The sequence below is a fragment of the Notamacropus eugenii genome, chromosome 7 (assembly GCF_028372415.1).
Source record: "Notamacropus eugenii isolate mMacEug1 chromosome 7, mMacEug1.pri_v2, whole genome shotgun sequence".
In the NCBI taxonomy this organism is placed as follows: Eukaryota; Metazoa; Chordata; class Mammalia; order Diprotodontia; family Macropodidae; genus Notamacropus; species Notamacropus eugenii.
Genome location: NC_092878.1, coordinates 54,918,690 through 54,942,947, shown reverse-complemented (window position 1 = coordinate 54,942,947; position 24,258 = coordinate 54,918,690). Strand labels below are relative to the sequence as shown.

General features: G+C 41.2%; 1 protein-coding gene across 14 annotated transcripts in view; it reads right to left on the bottom strand.

Moving 5' to 3' along the window:
- Positions 1 to 24,258, bottom strand: part of LOC140514418 (TP53-binding protein 1-like) — a 130,669-nt gene that overhangs the window by 9,207 nt on the left and 97,204 nt on the right. For 7 of the 14 annotated variants that reach the window (XR_011970594.1, XM_072624740.1, XM_072624748.1 and 4 more), the window contains 5 exons: positions 18,282 to 18,434; positions 9,511 to 9,809; positions 8,384 to 8,533; positions 7,671 to 8,101; positions 949 to 1,164 (listed from right to left, as the gene is read on the bottom strand). Coding sequence is in view for 11 of the 14 variants with exons in the window: in XM_072624740.1 (XP_072480841.1) it covers positions 949 to 1,164; positions 7,671 to 8,101; positions 8,384 to 8,533; positions 9,511 to 9,809; positions 18,282 to 18,434 (1,249 nt within the window). In the remaining 3 variants the exon portion in view is untranslated. Of the gene's footprint in view, positions 1 to 948; positions 1,165 to 2,434; positions 2,731 to 5,239; positions 5,420 to 7,670; positions 8,102 to 8,383; positions 8,534 to 9,510; positions 9,810 to 18,281; positions 18,435 to 24,258 lie in introns of those variants that run through there. The other 7 variants (XR_011970595.1, XR_011970596.1, XM_072624741.1 and 4 more) reach the window with 7 other exon arrangements.

The window sequence follows — 24,258 nt, the reverse complement described above, 5'->3', positions numbered from 1 at the left end:
TTATAAAACACACCACCAGTAACAAAAAATGAAGCACAATTGCTTCTCTTTTCTGCTAAAGTGATTCCCTGTAGCCTTCCAAGATGTCTCCTGCAAATCCTGCCCTCCTTTACATTTTTCCCATTTCTCTGAATACTTGGCACTTATCAGAAAATCCAAATTTTGGCTAACATTCAACTAATATTAACATTGTACAGGGAGGTTTGGCTAATGTTAAAAATTCAGCAAAAATAAATAGCTTGTTCATTAACTGGGGTTAGAGACACAACCCTGAAGAGCTACTATGGCTGCTGATCACTAATGGTGATACTACCGCCAAATACAGTTTGCTCTTCCAAGACTTAATGTCAGCCAGAAATCCGTAGCTAGTGTTCAAATATCACATTAGAGAAAAGTCTGAGCCTTAGCCATAATGGGTAGATTGATGTGTTTTTGTCAGCCATTCTTATTTAAATTCATACTTTCCTTTTTTCCCTCTTAAGAGTCTTAAGACTCAAGACTTTCTGAAGGCAGAGAACAAGTCTTTCTCATAACTCCCCATGATGTTATTAACATAATTGTACGTTTAGTTTGCAGTCAAATGGATGAAAAATGTCTAGAAATTGCTTGTTGACAGTCCTTGACAGAAGACCTGCTATCGCCACATACCCCCCCTTCCAAAGTCCCCTGAAAGCCAGTTGCCTTTCTCCCCCTCCCACCAGTTCTGCTACAGCCTTTTCCTTAAAACTTGGATAGGAAAGACGTCGGCTACTTAGAGGAGGCGTGTTTGCTTTCCTCCGTCCTTAGTTCAGGGTCGATTTCCACTTGTTTTAGAGCTTCTCTACGTGACAAAGGGCACCAAGCACAGGCTTACTAAACAAGTGGAGCAACTAGAATAAATATGAGGGAAATGGGAAGCTATGTCAGAAACCCACAAATTTCCATGGGAAATGAGGACAGTGGTCTCACCCTCCTCTTCCTCACTGCTCCCAGTAGGACCATCTGGCAATTTAGATCGGTTGGCTAGCTTATCGTTGGCTGTGGCCATGGTGAGGAGAAAAGCATAGCCCAGAAACAAAGTCTTGTTGTGGGGTAACGGTCCCCTCTGGTCTTCCAAAGCTAATGGCTCTCCAGCATTGTCTCCACCTTCGCATGGACTCACAAATTCTCCTACTCCCACGGTACCTGGTTAAGAACAAAAACAACATTATTACAGAGAACTCTCACGTTGTACCAGAGCCAAGGAACCTAAGAATATAGCATTCTACACACAGTAGGCACATATAAATGTTCGTTAAATTAAATGAATCCTACCTGCCTGAGTACAAAGTAGTATACAACATTCCACTCTATTTTGTTTACTTCTGAGATGACAACTATGTTACATGAGGAAAAAACAAAAACAACTATGTAGAGTAAACATAAATGAAAATTTTATTTTTTTAACTTAAATAAAAATCATAATAAAATCAATGACACGGTGATATGCATAAAATGAAAAATCTTTCAATACACAAGAATAATTAGAATTTTTACACATCCAAACCAAACGTTTACGGGACTAGCTAGGAGAGGACTCATGGTCATTAGAACTCCCCCCTGGTCAGTGTCTGTTCTGTTACTGTTTCCAGTACCTGGGAAGGAGGTGAACCTGTTAGCTAAGGGTTTATGACACATCCAGATTTGTTTGATCCTCTTTGTTCAATTTTCCAGGAATAAAAGAAAATGGGGATTTGTGTCAGGAAAATTGACTGTAAGGCTCATATAAAGACGAAGATGACAGGTAACGTTTTCCCCAGATAAAAGAACGAGCTAGAAAGAAGCTTGCATCTAGGGACATTTTGACACCCAGATGATGAAGATACAACCAACAAGTCTGAACACAAAAACAGCTGCCCTTTTAATAAAACTTAACACTGCAATTTAATCAAACTACTTTCCTACATCCCAGCACCAAAGGAATAAGAATTCATTAAAGTTGAAGAGACTGGAGAAGCCACTGGAACATGGAACACAGGTTAGTAAAAGTCATGCAAAGTGCCACAACGAAGCAGTGCTGGACAGTCGCTGGACATCGTGAGACAATGAGTTCCCAGGTTCTGAGGGCAAATGAGACACCAAGAAGCACATGTACCATGGATAAGTGACAACCACAAACTTCACCTGCCTCTAAATTTTGCCCCCATCAGCCCTGATTCTTTTCCCAGGCCCCCCCCCCCCAACTACCCCCATCACAAAAATTATCATTTAAATGTTTCAGATATTATTGCCATTCCCTCTTTACCTTACTCTGCCAAGAATATTGTGGTGAGGGGGTAGAAAGGAGTGATTAACTCCTCAATGAGCTGGAGTGCCCTAAAACAGGAGGCTATATGAAAGCATCTTACGCCCTGCCTAGCTGAATACGTACACAGCTCATTACCAGGAGAACAAAAGGCCACATAATTAACACTACTTTGTTTTTCACAATACTTTATTATCTTTTGCCAAGAAGACTACCATTTGCATGTCATGAAGGTATCTGAAGGAAGAGCATTTACATTGTGGCAGACTTGCTGCCTCGCTTGGCAGGGGATCAATCTTCCTCAGGGCATATCAGTTTCCTCTTCCCAGAGAGAGGCCCCATAGAGACTCGGGGACTTTCGAGAGCTTTACGAGGAGGAGTGGCAGTGGCACTGCTGCTGGAGGTAGTGGGGGTGCCTGGGGAGTTGAGGTTACTTCGTCGTTTTCGCTTACGCTCCACCAAATTATCTATAACCAAGTAAGACAGAAAGTAATTAGTTCTCACAATATAAGGCCCCGAATCCTTCCCTCACACTTCCCACTGCACTATAAAACATATTCTAAGACCATTCCATATTTTGTTTCACACTTCTATGGCTGAAGATTTGTTTTACTTCTTGCTGAGCTGAGGAGGGTTGACTGAAGATTTGCTTTATCTCTGCTGGGCTGAGGCAAGAAGCCTAAGGATTTACTACAAGGTGGGGCAGGCATCCTTCAGTGGCCAGACTTTCCATGTGCTTCAGTGCAGCCCAAGAGAAATACAGAAAAACTCCACCTGGCCTCAGCACATGCCAGATACCACCACTAGGATTCTATCTCATCAACAGGTAAGCTACCAGTACCTGAGGCCCCAGTACACAAAGCTAGTGACCAGGCCTCTGGCCCCTAGCACAAGAAGCTTGGGACAGTGTGGCCTGTACTCTAGCAGGAAAGCTCAACTTTAAAAACTACTAAACAGGCTCCAAAAATGATCAAGAAGCAAAAACAAACACTGATAACAGAAAGTGACAACGGTGACAGGGAAGATCAAAACACAAACTCAGAGGAAAGCAAAACTGTCAATAAACCTACATCCAGAAAACCTCAAAGGGGGCATTCCCTTTGGTCTCAATTGGTCTCAAGCCCAAAATACCTTCTTGGGAGAGTTTAAGAAGGATTTAAAAAGTCAAATAAAAGAGGTAGAAGAAAAAACTGGGAAAAGAAATTAGAAGTATTCAAGAGAGAGTCAACAGTTTGAAAAAGGACAAAAATTGACCGAAGAAAACAATTTCTTAGAAAGTAGAACTGGCCAAATGGAAAAAGGTACAAAAAGCTAACTGAAGAAAATAATTCCTTAAAAATTAAAGTTGGGCAAGTGGTAGGAAATGATTCTATGAGACATCAAGAATCAGTCAAATAAAAGCAAGAGAATGAAAAGATAGAAGAAAATGTAAAATACCTCATGTGAAAAACAACTGATCTGGAAAATAGATCCAGAAAAGATAATTTAAGAATTATTGAAATACCAGAAAGCCCTGATCATAACAAAAAAAAAGCCTGGACAGCATCTTTCAAGAAATTATCAAGGAAAACTGCTTTGATGCCTAGAATCAGAGGGTAATACAGACATTGAAAGACTCACCTACTGAAAGAAACCCCAAAATGAGAACGCCAAGGAATATTGTAGCCAAGTTCCAGAATTATCAGATCAAGGAGAAAATACTGCAAGCAGCCAGAAAGAAATCATTTAAATATCACGGAACCACAGCCAGGATTACACAAGACTTGGCAGCTTCTACATTAAAGGATCAGAGGGCTTGAAATAGGATATTTTGGAAGACAGAGGAGCTTTGATTACAACAAAGAATCAACTACCCAGCAAAACTGAGCATAATCTTTCAGGGGAAAAGACAGACCTTCAATGAAATAGGGGACTGTCAATTATTCCTGATGAAAAGAAAAAAAACCAGAGCTGTACAGAAAATTCAATCTTTAACTACAAGACTTAAGAGAAGCATAACAAGGTAAACAGGAAAGAAAAAAAGTGCTATTCATTAAGGTTAAACTGTTTATATCCCTACATGGGAAAGTGACACTTGTAACTCCTGACAGATGCATCTTTATCAGGATAGTTAGAAGAGGCACACATAGATTAGAGCATGTGGGTAGAAGCTGACTTTGATGTGATGATAAAAAAAATTAAGGGGTGAAACTTGTACTTGGAGAAGAGGAAAGGGGGAGGTAGGACAGAATAAGTTACATCACAAGAAGAGGCATAAAGACTTATTACAGCAGAGAGAAGTGTGAGGGAGGCCCCAAGGGGGGCAAATATCATTTGAACTTTAATCTCACTGGATTAACAGAGAATAAGATATACATACAGCTGGTTTTAGAAATCTAGCTTACCCTATGGGAAGTAAGAGGAAAAAGTGGAAAGAAAAGGGAGGGAGCTGATACAAAGGAGAGAGCAGATTGAGGAAAGTGATGGTCAGAAGCATAGCAGGTCAGAAGGGAAAGGGTGAAAGGTGAGAGAAAAGTGCAAACAAGGGGGAAAATAGGATGGACAGAAAGAGGCACAGTTGGTCATCAGAACTGTGAATGTGAATAGGATGAACTCTCCCATAAAACGGAAGAAGACAGCAGAGTGGATCAAAAACTATAATCCTACAATGTTGTTTATAAGCAGAGAGACACACACAGAGCAAAAGTAAAAGGCTGGAGCAGAATGTATTATGCTTCAGCTGAAGTAAAAAAAAGCAAGGACAGCAGTCCTGATCTCAGACAAAGTAAACATAGATCTAATTAAAACGATTTACTAGAAGGTTCCGGGAAGGGAACAGGAACAGACAGTGGCCCAGGAATATGCACCTGATCTCCATCTAATCAGCCACAAGTGGATACAACAATAACAAAGTTAATCAAGCTACCCAAAAGACTGCCTTTTAATACAGGCTTGACAAGGCTTCCTGAGATTAGCTGCAGAGAACACCGATCTTACCTAAGCTAATGTCTGCGGCCTTGGTGAGGGGTGTTACTGGCTCATATGGACCAAGCCCATACTGCTCCCTCAGTTTGTTCCCTTGTTCCAAAGATAAGATAACTGCCATTCGCTTGTACCATTTCCTTTGGCCCTCTTTTTCAATACTGTATTATAATTCCCCAGATTCTTTTCTGTGTCCTTTTACCACGCGTGGGAAGAAAATAAAGGAAAGCTGTGGTCAGTGATGCCATCCCACGTAGTCCATTACTTGTGTCCACTCTGTGCTCTGCCCAGTGAACCTAAACCAGCTGATTCGAACACTTGAAAGCTGGGCTATGACTACACACGAGTTGTCACAGCTAGTGTATTACCAGCCAAAGTGTATCCCACTACCGCACTGGAGTTGGGGGAAGGAAAGTTCGAGGGCGTCAGAAAGAGGGTTCTGGGGTAAGAGCCACCAGTTATTTCTCAAGCCAAACACTGCTGGCTTTTTGATGGCTCTAATAGTTCTCTTGAAATTACGATGTGCTGTAGAGTAGCTGATGTAACTCATTAATCCTTTTTAATTTTGTTTTTTTTTGGGAAGTATATACCTGACATTCAGATTTGGAGTGGGCGGGCACCTGAAGAAAAGGGGAAACTGAGACAAGCTGGTACGAAGCAGAAATGTGTCTTTCCTGCTTGCTCCTCTCTCACTCTCCTCTTAGTCTCGTTGTTTTAATTCTTTTTTTCCTTTTCTTTTTTTTTCTTAACAGTACTTTTTCCAATTACATGTAAAGATAGTTTTCAAGACTCATTTTTGTAAGATTTTGAGTTGCAAATTTTTCTCTCTCCCAGACAGCCAGCAATCTGATACAGGTTATACATGTACAATCATGTTAAACACACTTCTGCATTAGTCATGTTGTGAAAGAAGAATCAGAACAAAAGGGAAAAAACACACCATTGCTCTAATTCTGACCCAGTTTCTTAGGATAAAGAGAGAGTATGAACAGAAACTGGGAGATCTGGGTTCTAATCATGATTCTATCACAACCAAGCTCTGTGAAATCCTCAACACCCTCATAACAATCCTTGGTTTGTCAATAAGCCTGTAAGCGTACGCCAATCGTGCTTGGTTGTTGGGATGTTAATTGGAGAACAGGGTTTCTAACAAAGGATTCTTCACACCACCTCATCCTCAAACCCATGATCAGGAGAACCCGTTTTGTTCTTTTCTACCGGCCTGTGTTCCACTATAGAGCTGGAAAAACCAACCTCTGAAACCCAAGGAGCCGACTTTCAGAATCCTGTATCACAGGCTTGAGACAAATGTCAGAAACAAGAGAGAGAAAGTAAGACTGAGTTCTGCTCGTCAGCATAAATTTCTTTACAATCCTTCCTGAGCTCCACAAAACTACAGAACTCAACAAGAGAAATCCCAAGTTTTAAAAGAAACACCAGCAAGTCAAGAATTAATCAGCCAGAGTAAGAGCTACATAATACTTCATAGACTTAAAAAAGAAACAAAAGAATTTAAGAAACAAGCCACTGGTACTGACTTGTAGAAATAATTCTGAGAGCTCAAAGGGATCGAATTAAATTATTTTCTCCAGGATTTATTCTGGAGACAATATATCTTTGGTGTTCAAAGAGCTAAACGCGGACCTACAAGAGCTATTTTCGTACCTAAAACCAAGTTTTCAGAATTTGGTACATATATCTGGAACATATTTTAGACCAAATTTTTGGTGTTTGTTTTGTTTCATATATTTGGTAGAATTCTTTCAGTCACAGAACAAATTTTTTTTAAAAATGGAACTCTTACTAGACATCATCTTTCTAAACTGCCCTGCCATCAAGAACCATAAGATGAGCAAGCCTGCTCCAGACTGACAAGAGCAAGCAATAGAAACTCAAGATTCCTAATCATAAAATATTGCCTGAGTTCTCAGAAACAAAATAATTTTTTCCTCATCATCTAAAGGAAAAGAAAAACTCTGAGAAAGGTAAACTGTTTCTAAGTAACAAATGAACAATATCTTACTACCAGTTTAATTCAGAAAGAGGAAACAATGAAAGGCATAGAGCAGAAAAGATTCTCACTGCTACCCCTCAGAAACTTGTACCCTGGAGGGGAAGGAGTGAGGACAGAAAGCCAGTTCCTCAAACCAGACAAAACTGGGTATGTGCACTTTTGCATACATGTGAACACCCGCAGGCATCAGTACAACTTCTTCCTAGGAACAGTTACTTATCTGATTTATTTCAGTTGCAGTCATCTGTCTGGTTTTATCAAGACAGACAGTAAATAAAAAAGGAAGCAATCAGAGCGGCTAGTTTTGGGTGAATGATTTCTGACCGGACCCTAATGAATAGTCAGGTTGGGGGGACTTTTCAGTAACTGATGAAAGCACCCCACGTATCCAAGGACACACTGAGCTATTAAAAACTTTGCTCCTTTCATTACCTGCACTGAAATATTCATCCTCTGAAAGGGCTGTCACTTCTGTCTCCAGCGGAATCGGGTCACACAACAGAATGTCTTTGCCCAACACATCACATTCATAGCCATCATCAAAAAGGAGCTTATACTTCCCAGCTCCAACATCTCGTGTTATTTTCCCAGAATAAAAATAGCCATTGGAGGACCACTTGGCTACAACGCGGAGCCCTACAAAGCTGTTTCCTGGAGAGGAGGAGTCGAGGCCATCAGATGGGCCAGCAACAACCTGCAAAGGAATCTCTGGAGAGTCGCTACGGCGTAAACCTCCAGTACTGCCATCTGCTCGTTTGTTGGCATCTGGCATACGGGGTACAATGCGAGTGAAGGGTTTATCCTCCGGCGAGACACTTGTTGAGATATCCTCGACACCAAGAGGGCTAGGCAAAGCTGTTTCTCTGAAAAGGAAATGTAGAATGAGGAAGTGAGAATGAGATGAATGAATTAAGGAGGATGCACATTAACTTCTCATTTCCCTGCCTCAGAGAAGGAGCGGAATGATCAGCCACGGATTCTGAAGTCATGAGTCTGGTCTTCCAGCTGCTCTCACCTTTACTCACATCATCTGGCAGTCCCTACACCATCCCCTCTTCTCTCCTGGCACCCCATACACTACTCTCTCCTCCTCCTATTTTAATGAACAAAAACCCAACGAAGCACATCTCACACTGCCCAAATACCTGGTGCCAGTCGCCCGAGAAGGAGGGCGGCCCCGTCGTCCTCTGCCGCGAGGTGTGACGGGACTCTTTCCTCCCTGTCTGATGCCAAGGCCGGCATCGCCATCCTCCTCACACACCGATGCCCCTATCTGAGTGACCCCTTTTCTAGCGCTGCAGAACAAAGGCAAGTTAGTCGGAGGGCACCTATTAGGGAATTCTCATGCCAGGCTGCAGGCCTGGTCAACACGTACCAGCCCCTAATTCAGTGATAAGCTAGCGTATGAGTCACATCTCAATCATGAAATGGAAGGGAGTAAAAACAGAAAGGAGGAAAACAGTGAGCTTTATTCTTGTCTATGATGAAGCTAAATGCCTCCTAATCAATCTTCTGAGCACAAGCTTCAAACTCAGCAAACCTCCTTCTATTTGTCTTGCCTTCCTGTCCACGACAGAATCTGCATTAGAAAGTAAAGAACCCGTGTGAAGTCATCACCCCAAACCTGTTTTACTTCTCATAAAAGCAAAAGACTTTGGAAGTGAGAAAGGCAGCATGGTGCAGTGGGAAAGCTCTGGATCTGGCATCAGAAAATCTGGGTTTGAATTCTCGCTCTGCTACTTACTATCTGTATGAACTTGGGTAAAGAACCTAATTTCTCAGGCCTCAGTTTCTTCATCTGAAAAATGAGTGGTTTGAACTCTATACTCTTAAGGTCCCTTCCATCTACATCTCTATGATTCTATGGTTTCCAAGGCAGTTCCTAAGAAGCAGGGAAAGAGTCACAGGAATAGCACACCCCCATCATGTCCATCATATTCCTAATATTCACATACCTCCTATGATTTGCTACTAGGAGCCCATCAGGGTCTCTGGCCTATGAAGGAAGGTACTTTGCCAGCAGAACGAGAGTGACAGGCTCACACTGATCCTCCAGCAGTATCTTAACTGATCAGCTAAAAGTACCCTAAAGAAGCAACACCTACTGTAACAACCCAAAAGCAAGGGAGGAAAAGAGAACTCATTTAGTCTGGGGCAAGGGGGTGCTGAGCGCTGGCGAAAATCTTCCGAACTCTCTTTCTGCCATTCCCATCATTCCCCTTTCCATAAGTTACATCAGCCTCCTCATCCCACACTAAGCCCATGTCCCTACCTCTGGATACAATATCTGCACCTCAGTTTTCCTGGGCCTCCACGTGTGCTGGGTAAGGCAAAATCTGCAGATTCTGTTGCACTTGTTTTCCCTTTGCCAAGACCAGCTCCCTTCCCTGAGCTGCTACTGCTTTGTGCAACTGAGAGGCCACTGCTTGCCCCACTTGACATCCGGTTCAAGCTGGATGCCTTCGAGGAAAAAGAGCTGATGTCCCCCAGGTCTCCTGAGGAGCCGCCTGTCTGTGATGGAGAGACTTCAGTCTCACACTCTTGACACTCCACCACTGGTTCCTCAGCCTCCTGGAAGGAAAAAAGAGAAAACAAAGTTGAGGAATGATATTAAGACAGTGCATTTCAACTGGCAAATTAGGTTAAAATGAGTGACACCAAAACTTAAAAATGGCAAAAAAGATTCAGATTATAAAACTGGGTTTTAGTCTAAGATCACAAGGACTCTTTTTAAAAAGAAGAGGATTTAAAAAGAGAGGGTTCTGGGAAGATGGCAAAATAGGTCAGAAAACTTTTGGCTCTCCAAATTTCCTCCACAAAAAAGGACAGAAGATCACTTGATAGCAGCAGAAATAAAGACGGGATGTAAAGCAATTATTCTTCTAAGATAATTTTTTTAATTTTCTTTTTAAAAATTTTTTAAATTAATTTTAAATTTTCTACATTCACTTCCGTAAGTTTTAAATTTTCTTCACTTTCTTCCCTTCCTCTCTCTCTGTAATACGACATGGGCTCTACATATCCATTCCTATTAAACCTGTTTTCACAACAGGCATGTTGTATAGAAGAATTAGAATAAATGGGAGGAACCATGAGAAAGAAAAAAACAAAACAAAAGAGAGCAAATAGTCTGCTTCCATCTGCATTCAGACTCCATCACTCTTTCTCTGGATGTGGCAGCACTTTCCATCACGAGTCTTTGGGAGTTGTCTTAGGTCCCTGGCATTGCTGAGAAGAGCCAAGTCTGTCAAGGTCAGTCATCACACATTGTTGCTGTTACTGTGCACAACGTTCTCCTGGTTCTGCTCCCCTCACTCAGCACCAGTTCCTGTAAGTTTTTCCAGGTTTTTCTGAAGTCCTCCTATTCATTATTTCTTATAGCACAGTAGTATTCCATTACATTCATCTACCACAACTTGTTCAGCCATTGCCCAATTGATGGACATCCCCCCAAGGTCCAGTTCCTGGTCACCACAAAAAGAAGTGCTATAAATATTTTTGTACATTTTCCCTTTTTTGTGATCTCTTTGGGATATAGACCTATTAGCGGTATTGCTGGATCAAAGGTATACACGTTTGTGTAGCCCTTTGGGCATAGTTCCAAATTGCTCTCCAGAATGGTTGGATCAGCTCACAGCTCCACCAACAATGAATTACTATTCCAACTCTCCCACATTTTCTCCAACATTTACCATCTTCCTGTTTTGTCATGTTAGCCAATCTGATAGGTGTGATGTTGTGTCTCAGAGCTGTTTTGATTTGCATCTCTCTGATCAATAGTGACTTAGAGCACTTTTTCATACGACTATAAATAGCTTTAATTTCTTCCTCTGAAAACTGCCTGTTCATATCCTTTGACCATTTATCTATTGGGGAATGATATGTTCTTATAATTAGACTCAGTTCTCTGTATATTTTAGAAATAAGGCCTTTATCAGAGACACTAGTTGTAAAAATTCTTTCCCAGTTTTCTGCTTCCCTTCTAATCCTGGTTGCATTGGCTCTGTTTGTGCGATCTCCTAAGACAATTTGAGAAGACCCCTGGAAAGACCCAACCTCCAGGAGCAGAGGTCCCACCCAAGTAAAGCGCACATCTCCAGGCCAACTACACAGAAATTCACAAACAAGTCCTGGGCGCAGCTGGGCTAAGAAGTAGCCCCAGTTTTAGAAACTTTCATCTTAAGACCTGTTCTGGCGTGGGGTGGGGGTGTCTGAAAGCTGAATAGGACCTTAAAGGACCTACTACTGCCAAGGGACACCAAGCACAGCTGTGCTGACCAGATGTGTCCCAGACTGGCTGCAAGGAGGAGGAGCTAGCACACACCTAGTGACTGCAGTAGCAAGGGGCAGGGACCCTGTTGGCTGTGGGCACTTGCAGGACAGCAGAATACCTGGCTTCAGTTCCAGGGCAGAAATGACAGCTATAGTTTACAGCCACCCGAGGAACCAGAGGGAGCAAAATCATGTGTGGCTTAGGAGTGGAGAGAAGAGCTCTAGGGTGGGTCCCATGTAACAGTAGGAAAGATCCGAGGCTTGGGGCAGCATTCCCTGTACCTTGGGACTAGAACGTGATTGCACTGACAGCGGCTAACAACAAAATAAAACAATCAATAAATGAATGAAATAAGTAAAGAAAGGAGAAAGAACTCAAGCACAGATGATTACAATGGGGATAGAGAAGATCTGGGTTACTATTGAGAAGAAGATAATGGAGCTAAAAAAGCCACTCCTATTTTAATGAGAAACGTCAAATGGTCCCAAAAAAAGAGTTCTTGGAAGAACTTAAAAAAGGACTTTTTTTAAAAATCAAATAAGAGAGATTTTAACAAGATAATAACAAAACTGCTGTTTGTTTCTGTCCACTTCTGAACTTGTTTCTTTCTGCGTATCGCTCTGATGTTTCTCCCCGTATCTCACACCTTCTCCCACTTCTCAAAGTAAGTGTTCCAAAGCCCCTCGTTGGAACAAATAAGTACAACCAAGGAAACCTAGCCATCACACTAGCCACCCCTGATCCTTCACCTCTAGTTCATCCCTCCTCTACAAGCAGCATGAGGCACACTCACCATTAGTCTTCTGAAGTCATGATCAATCTCTGCATTGATCAGAATCCTTCAGGCACTCCAAGCTGCCCTCCTGGGTGTTGTTGGAGCTACTGTGATACCCACTCTCCTACTTCTGCTCATTTTATTTTGATTCAGTTCATTCAAATCACCCCAAGTTTCTCTGAAGTCTTCACATTGGTAATTTCTTATGGGTGATAATATTTCATTAAACCCATACAAGAATTTGAGCAAATGGCTAGCAGTCGAATCATTAGTAATATCAAATGGTGGAAGGGAATGTACAGTTTGGTGATTTTTGGTTACAGTTCCTTGTCTACAAGCTCCTGTTTCCCTTTTGTCTTTAGGACAAAATGTAAACTCTTCTCTTAAGCACTTAAATCCCTTTAAACTTGGCACCAACCTAGTTTTTCAGGTTTTTTATGTGTTATCCCCCCTTTATATATTCAGTGGGTCAGCCAAACTGACCTTACTATTCCCATATGTGACATTCCGTATGACATCTATTTACCTCTGACCAGAACACACAACACCTCTGTCCTTCCCCTTCCTAGGTGTCCCTAGATTCCTTCAAAGTTTGGCTCAAGCACTAATTCTTACACAAGGCTTTTCATGATTCTCTCCAGTTACTAGTGCCTTTCTATGCCCCTCACCTCCAACTATCATGACTATTATTTTATAAAGAAGTTTAATTAATGTAAACCAATTGCTACGAGAACAAAAGATGCCAGAAAGTCCCTTAGTCAGGGAACACTTCACTCACTTTACTGCCTAGGAGAGAGAGACAGAGAGAGAGAGAGAGAGAGAGAGAGAGAGAGAGAGAGAGAGAGAGAGAGAGAGAGAGAGAGAGAGAGAGAGAGAGAGAGAGAGAGACAGAGAGAGAGAGAGAGAGGGAGGGAGAGAGAGGGAGAGATCGCAAATGAAAACGAATGAAAGAGAAAGGGAGGGCACAACCAAAGGCAACTCTAATCTAAATCATAAACTCATTGTAAAATCTTATCAAAAGGATTATGGATGATTACAAGAAGTTTCACATCATAAAGCAGAAACAGTCAAAAGTCATTCCAATCATGTCTAAGGTTGAAAATTGAAGAAAACAAGCAGAAGAAAAAAATGAAAAACAATCTGCAAGGATTTTTATACCAAACTTTCTATCATCAAAGCAGCAGAGTCTTAGACTTAACTCCTTAGTATCACAATCCCAAACATGCTCATAGGGAAGACACGGATGGAACTAAAGAGGACAAAGATGGACACGCACCTGAAATAGACCAAGTGCACACAGAAGACACAGTCACGTGCAAGAGTCAAGGAGATTCTAAGGTGTGGAGAAATCAATTCACAGGGTGTATATTTAAGTGAAGGTATCAAAGATGTGGGGAAAAATCTTGACCCTTATTACTATCAAATAAAAAAGACTAATTTAATCCTCTCACTTTACAAATGAGGCCCAGAGACGTGAAATGACCTCCCCAGGTCGGCAGAGGGAGCTGGCGGCAGAGCCAGGGTCTAGCCGCGCCTCAGGGCTCCTTCCATCACCCCCTGATTCTCTCCCTTCACGTAAACAGAACAAAACAAGTACCAGACAATATAAAAGTAACTGATAAACACCCTTTCAACATGAGAAAAATGTTAAACATCCTCTGCTGAAAAAGGTATATTAAAAAAATACACACAGTACAAGTTTTGTTTTCTGAAATGCAAAATCCTTTATTTTGCTGTCCTGCAATCCATACCTCAAATCTTGCTAGGTAAAATATAGCTAGAAGTTGCAAAAAACTTGCATATGGCAAACAACACTGAACTTGGAATCAGAAGACCTAAGCTTGAGCCCCAGCCCCGTGGACTCACCCTTGAATCTAACCCTCCTCGTGTGTAAAATGGAGACGATCATCTTTAAACTAGTCGGTTTATTGCTATAAGCAGCAGCAATACTCTAAGTATTACTGGATGTTAGAAATACAGTTTTCAAGCCAAAAGATAAAACGTTAAAATAATTACTGACTATAAGAATAATTCAAAGAATATGAAACAGGGTATTATTTTAATTAGTGCAACCATTAACAATATTATTCATCAAAATACATATGTATCAGTGACAATCTGCTCTGAGGAGCCCTGGACCAGGACATTTAAGCAAAAACACCAGGCTATAGATCAGGTTCCATCGATCAAAATTTATATTCCTTTGGGCAGAGCACCCACCAGTAAGTGTATGATTCCCTATGTGGATGAAGGAAAGAGGGAGAGAAGGAAGGAAAGAAGGAAGGAAGCTGCATTGTTCAACTGGAACTGGCCAGTTGAGTCCCTGGCTCCAGAGGAAAAGAGTGGGGCTGGTGACTTTGCATAGCCCTGATTCACTTAAATCCAAGTCATGATCTCACCTCCTCATGTCATGATCCTCTTTGGGAATGAAGGACAAACAACAAGGATCTCAACAGCTTCATTTATCTGGTAAATGACTAACAGCAGCAACAGTACACCAATACCTTAAATAAGAATTTTCTGGTGTGTGACTTTACAGAGAATATGCGGCAGCTCCTCACATTAGTTTCCAACAGTGGTGAGCACTGGCAGTAACAGATCCCTATTTAAAAAACTGCATAAGGTAGCTTCATTCTCCAAGAGGATGCACACTCCTCCAAATGCCCACTAGGGGAAGTTGAAGAAATCCTGCTGCATTGGACAGAACATCTGAAATGGAACCTCAGCTCTGCCACTTATTACCTGTGTCCTTGGCAAGTCATGTAACCAATCTCACTGTACCTCAGTTTCCCTACCTAAAAGATGAAGGGACCTCTAAGTTTCCTTGTTTAAGGCAAGACAACAGGGACAAGTTTACTCTGTGATCACGAAGGGGAATTAAAATGATAGAAGAGTGTGTCCTTTGGCTGCTCATATGACACAAGTCTTCAATGGCCTCTAAGGTGAGTCAAAAAGGTCTTCAATAATTCCTGTTGTTTTCTTACCTATGACAACCCTCTTTATCTATTATCTAGTAAGGAAATGTTACTATAAGGGCTTCTACTTCTACTCTTAAGATGTACAAGGATTAATATTTCCATTTTACAGATGAGGAAATGAGGCTTAGAGCTAAGAGATGACTTGTACAAGATAACACAACTGGTGAGTATTGGAGCTGGAACGCAAATCCAGGTCTTTTGACTCCAAGTTCAATGTTACTTACATCTTACCCTACGGGCCCTTCCTGAGACTCCAATATACATGTTTTCTGGGGCAGGTATGGGGAGAAGGAATGAATCATCTGAAGTGACCATAGTCTAGAAGAGGATGTGGGTTTCTTCATTCCTGAAGCAACACTAACATGATAATAGAAAATCATCCAATGTTGGATATAGAACTATTATTTTTTTCTGAAAAAGCACCCAAGTGAATGCCTTAGATGAAGTGGTAGACTGTCTCAGCACAGCTCTCACAGATACAGGCACATGGGTTGAGAATTTTAACTGGCAGAGAAAATCTTCAAACAGAGAGTGAGGGTTCCCTCCCTATCCCTGAAGAAAGTAACTTAGAGGTGGACAGGCGACTGGCATAAAACCTGAGAAGAGGTCCCAACAATAGGCAGCACAAGTGTCCTGTTAGATCTATGTGGGGAAGGTTCAAGAAGATGGAAGCAGAGCCCTGCACCCACGGGGCTGGGACATCACTCAGACTGCAGTGTACTTTATGGAACTGGACAAAATAATAATGATCGCTCAAGAGAACAAAAGGTCTGAAACCTTGTGGAAAATAACAGGGAAGTGTAAGAATTAAGAGGACACAGGCATCACCACAGAACAAACTATGTTCTAAATAAGTAAACCTGAAAACTGTCTTGGTCCTGATTCAAAAGAGAAAGGTAGGTAAGTGATACCAATCAGACACAGAAATAAGTAAGTACAGCAGCCTAGCAGTCCGTAAAGCCAGGAAATCAAACTAGTGGGTAAATAACTCAGTAACTGGGCAAATAACATCAGAAACTGATGGAAAAATGGGAAGGAAGTAGAAATTCAGATGATACCAGTGTCTCACATCCACAGCCTACATAAAAAACCACATATAACCATTTAGAAAACAGAAGATCTCTTTCACAACTGTGGCTTGGAGGATGAAAGGAGGGGCAGGGGAGAGCACACTCTTAACCAAATGTGGGTTTGCATTAAATATTCCTGACAAGTCTGATATCAACAGACAGAGAGAACACATGGCATGCTGGGCAGAGCTGGGCTCCAAAGACCGAGGTTCCAGTCCCCGCTGTGAGGCGGATTGGCCGGATGACCCCAGACGAGTCAAGCTGCAGAGGCAGTTTCTCATACTGTTGAAATCACAGGATCAGTCCAAAAAAGAATCCAAAATACACACTGAACTGACTCAAATATATAAGACCAAAAGGCATTCCCAATAAAATGAACAAATACTTTTCAGAAGAAGAAATGTAAATGATCAGCTGCCATAGGAAAGATCACCCCAAATTGCTAATATGGGTAATGAACATCCAAACAGCAGAAACAGCAACACGCAGTCCAACAACATAGATCTTGGCCTTAAAATCCGCTGTGTGTACATGCGGACAAGGGATTGGCCCCTTCTGTGCCTCAGCTAATGGATCTCTACAGTGTGGATAAGAATGTTTCCACTACTACCTAACAAAGCTGTTATGAACAAAGTGCTTTATAAATCTTAATGAAATCTATGGGAGCTATTGTCATTATGAGACAAACATATATATTTGAGGCCTTAATATGATATTTCACCATACTGCGTGTAAAAGTTGAGCATAAAAGCATTAGTTCTTTCAAAGGCTCAATAATGGACCTCTTAACAGATTCTTAAGATAGCCAAAAAACCTGAAAACTATGCTGAGTCTCTAGATACAAAAGGAATAACTTTTCCTGCCCTGTTTCTCCAGTTCTGAATCAGACTCACCAGCAGAGGTTCTAATATGCGATTCCTTCACCATGTCCAATTTCAGCCCGAGCTCTGAGGTAAGTACACAACTTTAACCAGAGCAACAAGTGGCAACGTGATCATTAAAAACTTAGACATTACACCAACCCTGAAGATGAGTCTACGTCAGCTTCCAAAAACATGAACTTTCAGAATTTCACAAGCAATCTATTGCCAACATTTCAAAGCTGGAAGAAAAGAGGCAGCCTAGAGTGGTGAAAAGAGTATTGGCCTCCGTCAGGAGGACCTGTGTTCAAATTCTACCTTATATAAAGGCTATGTGACCCTGAACAAATCACTTAACCTCTTCTCAGGCTCTGTTTCCTCATCTGTACAATCAGGGCATTGGACTTGATGGCCTCTAAGGTTCCGTCCATCTCTATCTAAATCTGTGATTCTCTGACTGACTGGGTGATTACAACAGATGCCTTGTAAAACCGTATAACAACCTGCATATGAATTATAGTGTGATAGTGGATCTAGAGTCAAAGAAATGAGATTCCAATCCTGTTTTATTTCAGACTTAGTACCTGTGCGACCTAAAAGCACTGCCCACCACCAGGCCCATTTTGCCGTCCACAAAAGTACGGAGGTGGATTGGATGATCTCTTGAGATTCATTCCAACTTTAGATCCAATGATCCTATACTAAGGTTTTTAAACGTTATATAAAAATTTTAAACTGTATTTTTAGTATGCTGCTCCTCATTAATACTGCACACCTGAGAAAGTTTGATAGTCATTTCTAAATCTCTACATTAAAAGAAAAGGTCACTGAGTGGTTAAGGGACAAGTTCAGGGCCACACAGCAGTACCAGGACTGGAGAGGATTACAAATTGGAATCATTAACTTTTAGCTCGTGCGGAGGTCTCGGAGCTACTTCACCCTTTTACTTTCTGATATAAAACATACAGAAAACAAAGCATCAACAGCTGGATAATGGGGACATAGGGAAAAGATAGAATGGTCACAAGAAACCCAAGGTACCATTCTGTTGAGTGAAATTTGTCACTTAAATCTAGTATATTATTACCTCAGTCACCTTTCGATCCACTTCTGTGCCATCTACATAATATACATCAGTGATAACACGTGTAATGAGTGTGCGCACTTCACGTATAGTTCTCATGTGACGACGCAAGACCTGGCCAGGTGGGGGCTGAGGCAAGTCAAATTCTTCTTCTCCCTATAATGTTTAAACAGTAGAACAGATAATTTACACACTAATACAAATGGATAGAACTATAACCCAACCAATTCAAAATGACACAATTGATGGGTTTCATGAAATCAGAATGCAGTAAAACTACGTGAATTAATTACAGCTGGAAACGGATACAAGATTTCTTGCAGTGTTGAAACATTCAGTACATAATCTACTTAACAGACATGCCGTGAATGTATTACGCCTAAAACCTGGGTTGATGTCTACAAACAAATTTTGAACAAATGAGAATCCTGTTTATAGCTCTATCATAAAGAAAAATAATTTATTAATTCAAATAAAACCTTGTGCCTTTATGAAGGCTAAACATGTGAAAACACCAAGTGAAACTTGGCTCATACTACAATATAAAACATACCATTTTTTTTCCATCCAATTCTGTGCTTTTATCAATGTAGAGAATTCCTGGTACCCAATCCTCCCACACTCACATGCACAGTTGTACCTTGCCATTTATATTCTCAGAGAGTTGTCTGAGGCACGGAGAGATAAAAGGACTTGTTTGAGGTCGCATGGCTGGTACGTGTCAGAGGCAACTCTAACCCAGGCTTACCTGACTCCAATGCCAGTCTTCTACGTACTAATGTCATGTTATTTTTATTAAAAAAATGTTTATTTCTTTTTATTTAATTTTTCTCATTCTACTATGAACTGCTGACACATGAAGTGTTGGTTCTAGAGAAAAAAACCTTCCCCTCAATTGTCACCATTCATTTAGTTTGTCTCCCATATGAAATCTCCAGTGTGGAATGAGTCTTATACTTAGGCAGAAGGACTTTATAAGGTGTCTTTCTAATATGAATTCTGTGATGGGAAATAAGGTCTTGGTAGAGCTGTAAAAAGAGTCAACTTTGAAGTCAAATAACCTAGGTCTGACAACACTAGGTATTTTAAGGCATTTTATCTGTTAGCTTCAGTTTCCTTACGTGTAAGGGGACTAGATGACCTCTGAGCTTTCTTTCCAGCTGTAAACCCTTGATATTTCCCACATTAAAGCTTCTTTCAAGGACGAATCCTAATAGCTTGTAAGTTGCAACCTCTGATGTACATTTGGCAAAACTCCTATTTTATAAGGAGCTACAAAAACTAAAGAATTCAAACAAATAAATTAATCTTCAATATAAACATCACATTATTTCATACTAATAGTCATTTCCTCTACAACATCTCATGTTTATTATCCCATCCTTCCCACTTGCACAGCTTACTTAAACCCTCATCATCCCTCACTAGGACTCTTCCATCAGTCTCCTGACTGGCCTCCCTACCTTGCTCCATTCTCAGACATCCTCCACAGAGCTGTCAACATGATTTTTTCATAAAGCGCAGTTCCAATCCTGTTACCATCTCTCCCTCTGACAGCCAGCATACACCTCAATAAACTCCAACAGCTTCCTATAATCTCCAGGACCAAATAGAAACTCTTCTGTTTGGCATTTAAGGCTCTCTGCAACCTGGTCCCAGCTTAGCTTTCTGTATTACATATCACTCCCCTCCACATGCTTTAAAGTACAGTTAAACTGGCCTTCTCTCTGCTCCTCAAACTTGACACTGGATTTCCCACTCCCATGTCTTTGCACTGACTGTTCTGCCCACCTCTCACCCCTCCACTTCTTAGAATTCATGGTATCCATACAAAACTAAGCTCAAGCACCACTTTTTGCATGAATCTTATCCCAGTCCCTCCAGCTAATAGCACTTTCCCTACCAAGGTTACCTTGTATTTCTTTTGCAATAACCTATTTACATACAAGTTATGTTCTCCATTAGAATGCAAGCTACTTGTGAGCACAGACCGTCTTTGTCCCAGTATTTCTAGCTCCTAGTACGGTGCCTGCCTGACATAGAGAAGGCATATCAATGCTTGCTGACTGAGCAAATGCTTGTTCAGAACGGTTCACCCTGGCTAGCACTGCTTTAAAGTTAAAAGGATTACACATATCTCTTCAGCTACTCTGAACAAGCATTCATAATATATTCTTTTGCTGCTACTGCTGAAAATGAACTTACTTGCCATGAGGAAAATATGTGGGATGAAATAAATTCATATTTTCTACATTTCATACCTGAAGTGGGGAAAATATGTTAATAAAAAGCTATCACATGAAAACGGGTCTCTAAGAAATCTAAGACAGATTCCAACACAAACACTGAAATTTAAATATATTATTACTCATAAATAGGTACTAGGTAAGAGATTATATTGACAACAGCTGGCAGTTATTATCTCACATTATCTCATCTGATCTTCACAGCCACTGTAGGAGGCAGCTCCTATGATCATCCCCATTCTACATAAACAAGGTTAAGGGACCGGCTTGTATTCACAGAGGCACCAAACATCTGAAGCAAGATCTGAACTAATTTTACCGAGACTCACATCTTAAATCTTAAATTTGTCCTAAAAATCAATTACTAGACATTATCGCCTAAATAAATTCCAGGTTCAGGACTCCATACGCAGCTTACATTTTATATGGAGATTACACCTTTAAGAAGTGAAGAGCCACGCCGCTTGGGCGATCATTTTAGACTCTTCAGATCTTAGGGGCCCTGGGTGGGGCTGGGGCCAACTCCTCTCCTTTTACAATGGAAAGTTAACATCTCTTCTCTGAGCACCTCCAGTTCAGATTAGATTCTTAAGAAGTCCTTCTGTAATGACTGGATTTTAAAAGGAGAAAAAAGGGGGGGAGGGCGGGGGGCGCCAAGAGGTTTTATTTTGCCTTAAAATTCCTAGTCTCCATTATCTTTGTCCCTTATCTTCCACCACCCCCCCCCCCCAAAATCTGAAGTTCCTATAACAGATTAGCTTACAAATACAAATTTGGGAGGTAGGTCTTTCAAAAATCATGCAAAAGTCATACAATAAATATTTTCTTCTGTTGAGAACAACTTACAGTTTATCACAAAACCCTCATGAACGTGAGTGGCAACAATGACAAGACCTCAAACCAAGGTCTTTTCACATTTAGCCATAAGCTTCCTTTCACATACTTCTGTAAATATGCTTGCTCCATAGCATAAACCAATTTTAGTTAACAAAACAACTTCTAATTAACTACATTTAGATTTACTTAAAAATTTAAACTATTTAAGTTGACTTGAAACTTTAAATGCACCATTATCATTCAGCTGAATGCATTTCCACATCCCTTCAATAAATCTACCATGTGGGCACAGTCTTCTTACCCTGATTAGATCAAGTCACCTTAAATTCGACTGAGATATTTACTAAAGCAATGTAAGTGGTTTTTCTCTCTCCTCAGATCTCTCAATCCCATGACTCAGACTGTCTGGTTCCTTCACATCTATAACTTCCTGTACTAGAATCCCCTTCGAGCTTTAAGCAAAGAAGCTAACTCTACCATTACGTTGTGGACATCAGTATTTTCATCGCTTACTTATCAAATTTCTATCCCATCCTTTTTAAAACCCCAATTGTACTGAAGTGATATTACGCCTAACACATACCCATCTTCATACCTTTTACAATCATAAATGCCAGGTAACAATCCTGAGAGGAAGACCATTTTCAGATGCTGCTTATTATTCCTTCAGGACAAATTTTAACTTGAAATCATATCAAACCTGAATTTCGTAATCACTGATGATAAACATCTTTTATAATCAAACACTTGTGCTACTTACAAGAAAAAAACCGTGTGGGATGGCAAGACCCCTACTCAAACTGACTACTCAGAGGCATCTCCAAGTATGAACACAAAGTCCTTTACGTGGTTCTTGCAAGAAGCAGGCGGTCCCTTCACCAGTTTCCTGGAGCAGGGAGGTGTCTTACAAGAGCAGATGCAGGATTGTAAAGCTAAAAACCACAAAACTCCCCCCAACTTAACCTTTAACTCTATTGGTTAATGTTTTGAGCAAGTGGCATATTCTCAGAAATTCCCGATGCAAAGAATCGAAAAAGAAACTGAACCAACATTTCCTTTGTTCTGCAAGGGGTTCTGATTGTACAATGTGACAAGGAAATGGGTTAAGCAGACAAGGGGAGATGAGTGGCAAGTGTCTGAAGTTTAGAAACTCAGGCCTAGGGGCTGATCCACTCTAGATGAGAAGTCTTCACTTTGTCCCACTCAGGAGAAGCCAAGTGACAGCCGCATAAAAACAGACGAGTCAGAGATGAAAGAGGAAAGGACAAAAACACTAACGTTGCTTTCTCATGAACAGCTCTCGGAAAAAGACCTGCCCGAGAGGGAGCAGCTTGGTTTTTCACTCATAAATGGGGAGGATGAGGGCAGTGTCAAAGAAGACACTCTTTAAATGCAGAGAACCTTAGTTCCAGGGGCACAATCCAAACCCTGAGGACTACAGGAGCAAATGAGCTTCCACTAAAACAGACTTCAGTCTTACCCACAATGCACAGCCTTCCTTGGCTTTATCAGCACAGAGAAGGCATCAAAAGAGGAAAAGGACATGAGTCAGGGGCAAAGCTGAGACCAGAAGTCAGATCTCCAGACTTTCAGGTGACTGCTCTGCATGTTCGTGAGGAAAGGGACAGCATGGCAGAGCACACAGAAAGCTGGCCCCAAGTCAGGAAGGCCTGTGTTCGAGTGCTGCCTCTGACACCTAAGTCACTTAACTTCCCATGGCCTCCAAGCAACACTCTATGCCTACAAGCTGCAGAACAGCTGCCCACTGGAATTGGTATATTCACTGAAAGTTCCCTATGCCAATGAAACCATGAGTCTAGAATATATTTTAGGTGAGAAAAGAGAAGCAGTAATTAAATTTTTTTGATCTGAACCAATTAGTTCATTTATATAGGGAACATGCAGTGTACAAATTCCCTCCACTCATACAGATCAACAAATCTTTTTTGATTTACAGCTTTAGAGGGTTTCTAAGGATCCTTAGAATCTAAGAGACTTATCCCAAGGTCACTAAGCTAGAATGTGTCACAGACGGGGACTGAACCCAGCTCTTCCTGACTCCAAGGCAGGCTCTCTAACCACCATGCCCACATACAGCCAAAGCTCAAAAAACGGACCCAAATTATTAAGCTGTAAGATTCAACTAACACCTTAAAGATGAAAACAGGGAAACAGGAGGCTGATATGTAACATCTCCTGTGCCTGGACTGATGGACTTAAAGTGGGTTGAAACTACCATCCTCTTAGTGCTAATACGCTGCTTCAGAACATCACCTCTTTATGCAGGCATTTCAAGCACTAAAGTTTTCTTATGACGACTGACAGGACTTTACTCCTTAAGAGGCATCAGTAAATGAAATGAGCTCCACACAGGAGACCCTGGAAAGCACCTGATGAGGGATTTATGATTAGAAAGAAGCCTTTCCAAAACAGATCCAAAGTGAAGAGGGCCATAACTTCTTTACCGAGGTGAACCTAGATCAGTTTCCATCTGTTTTCCTCCCAAGGATCCCACAGCCACCTAAAGAAATCCTGAACATTTATTTTCTGACTTGTGAATCTAACATATCACCTTCTCTCTCCTTAAAACCACCCAATTTTTAGCATGCTATTCATTACATTCTTGAATTTCTTCCTCCGCCCCGACCATCAGCCCCTGATACCTTCCCACCCACTACAAATCTTCACTTCCTAACTTCTCTTCTTATCCTTATTGTGCTCCTCCTCCAACCCCTTCCCACCAACTTTCCGTCCTCCCTCACACTCCATAAAGAGGACTCCTAGGAACTAGACTAAGACCTGATAGGTGAGGAAGGGACAGGAAGGTATCAAGGGCCACAGTATGAATTATGAAATATTTCATATATGATATGAAATAAAGTGCAGACTGTTCACCT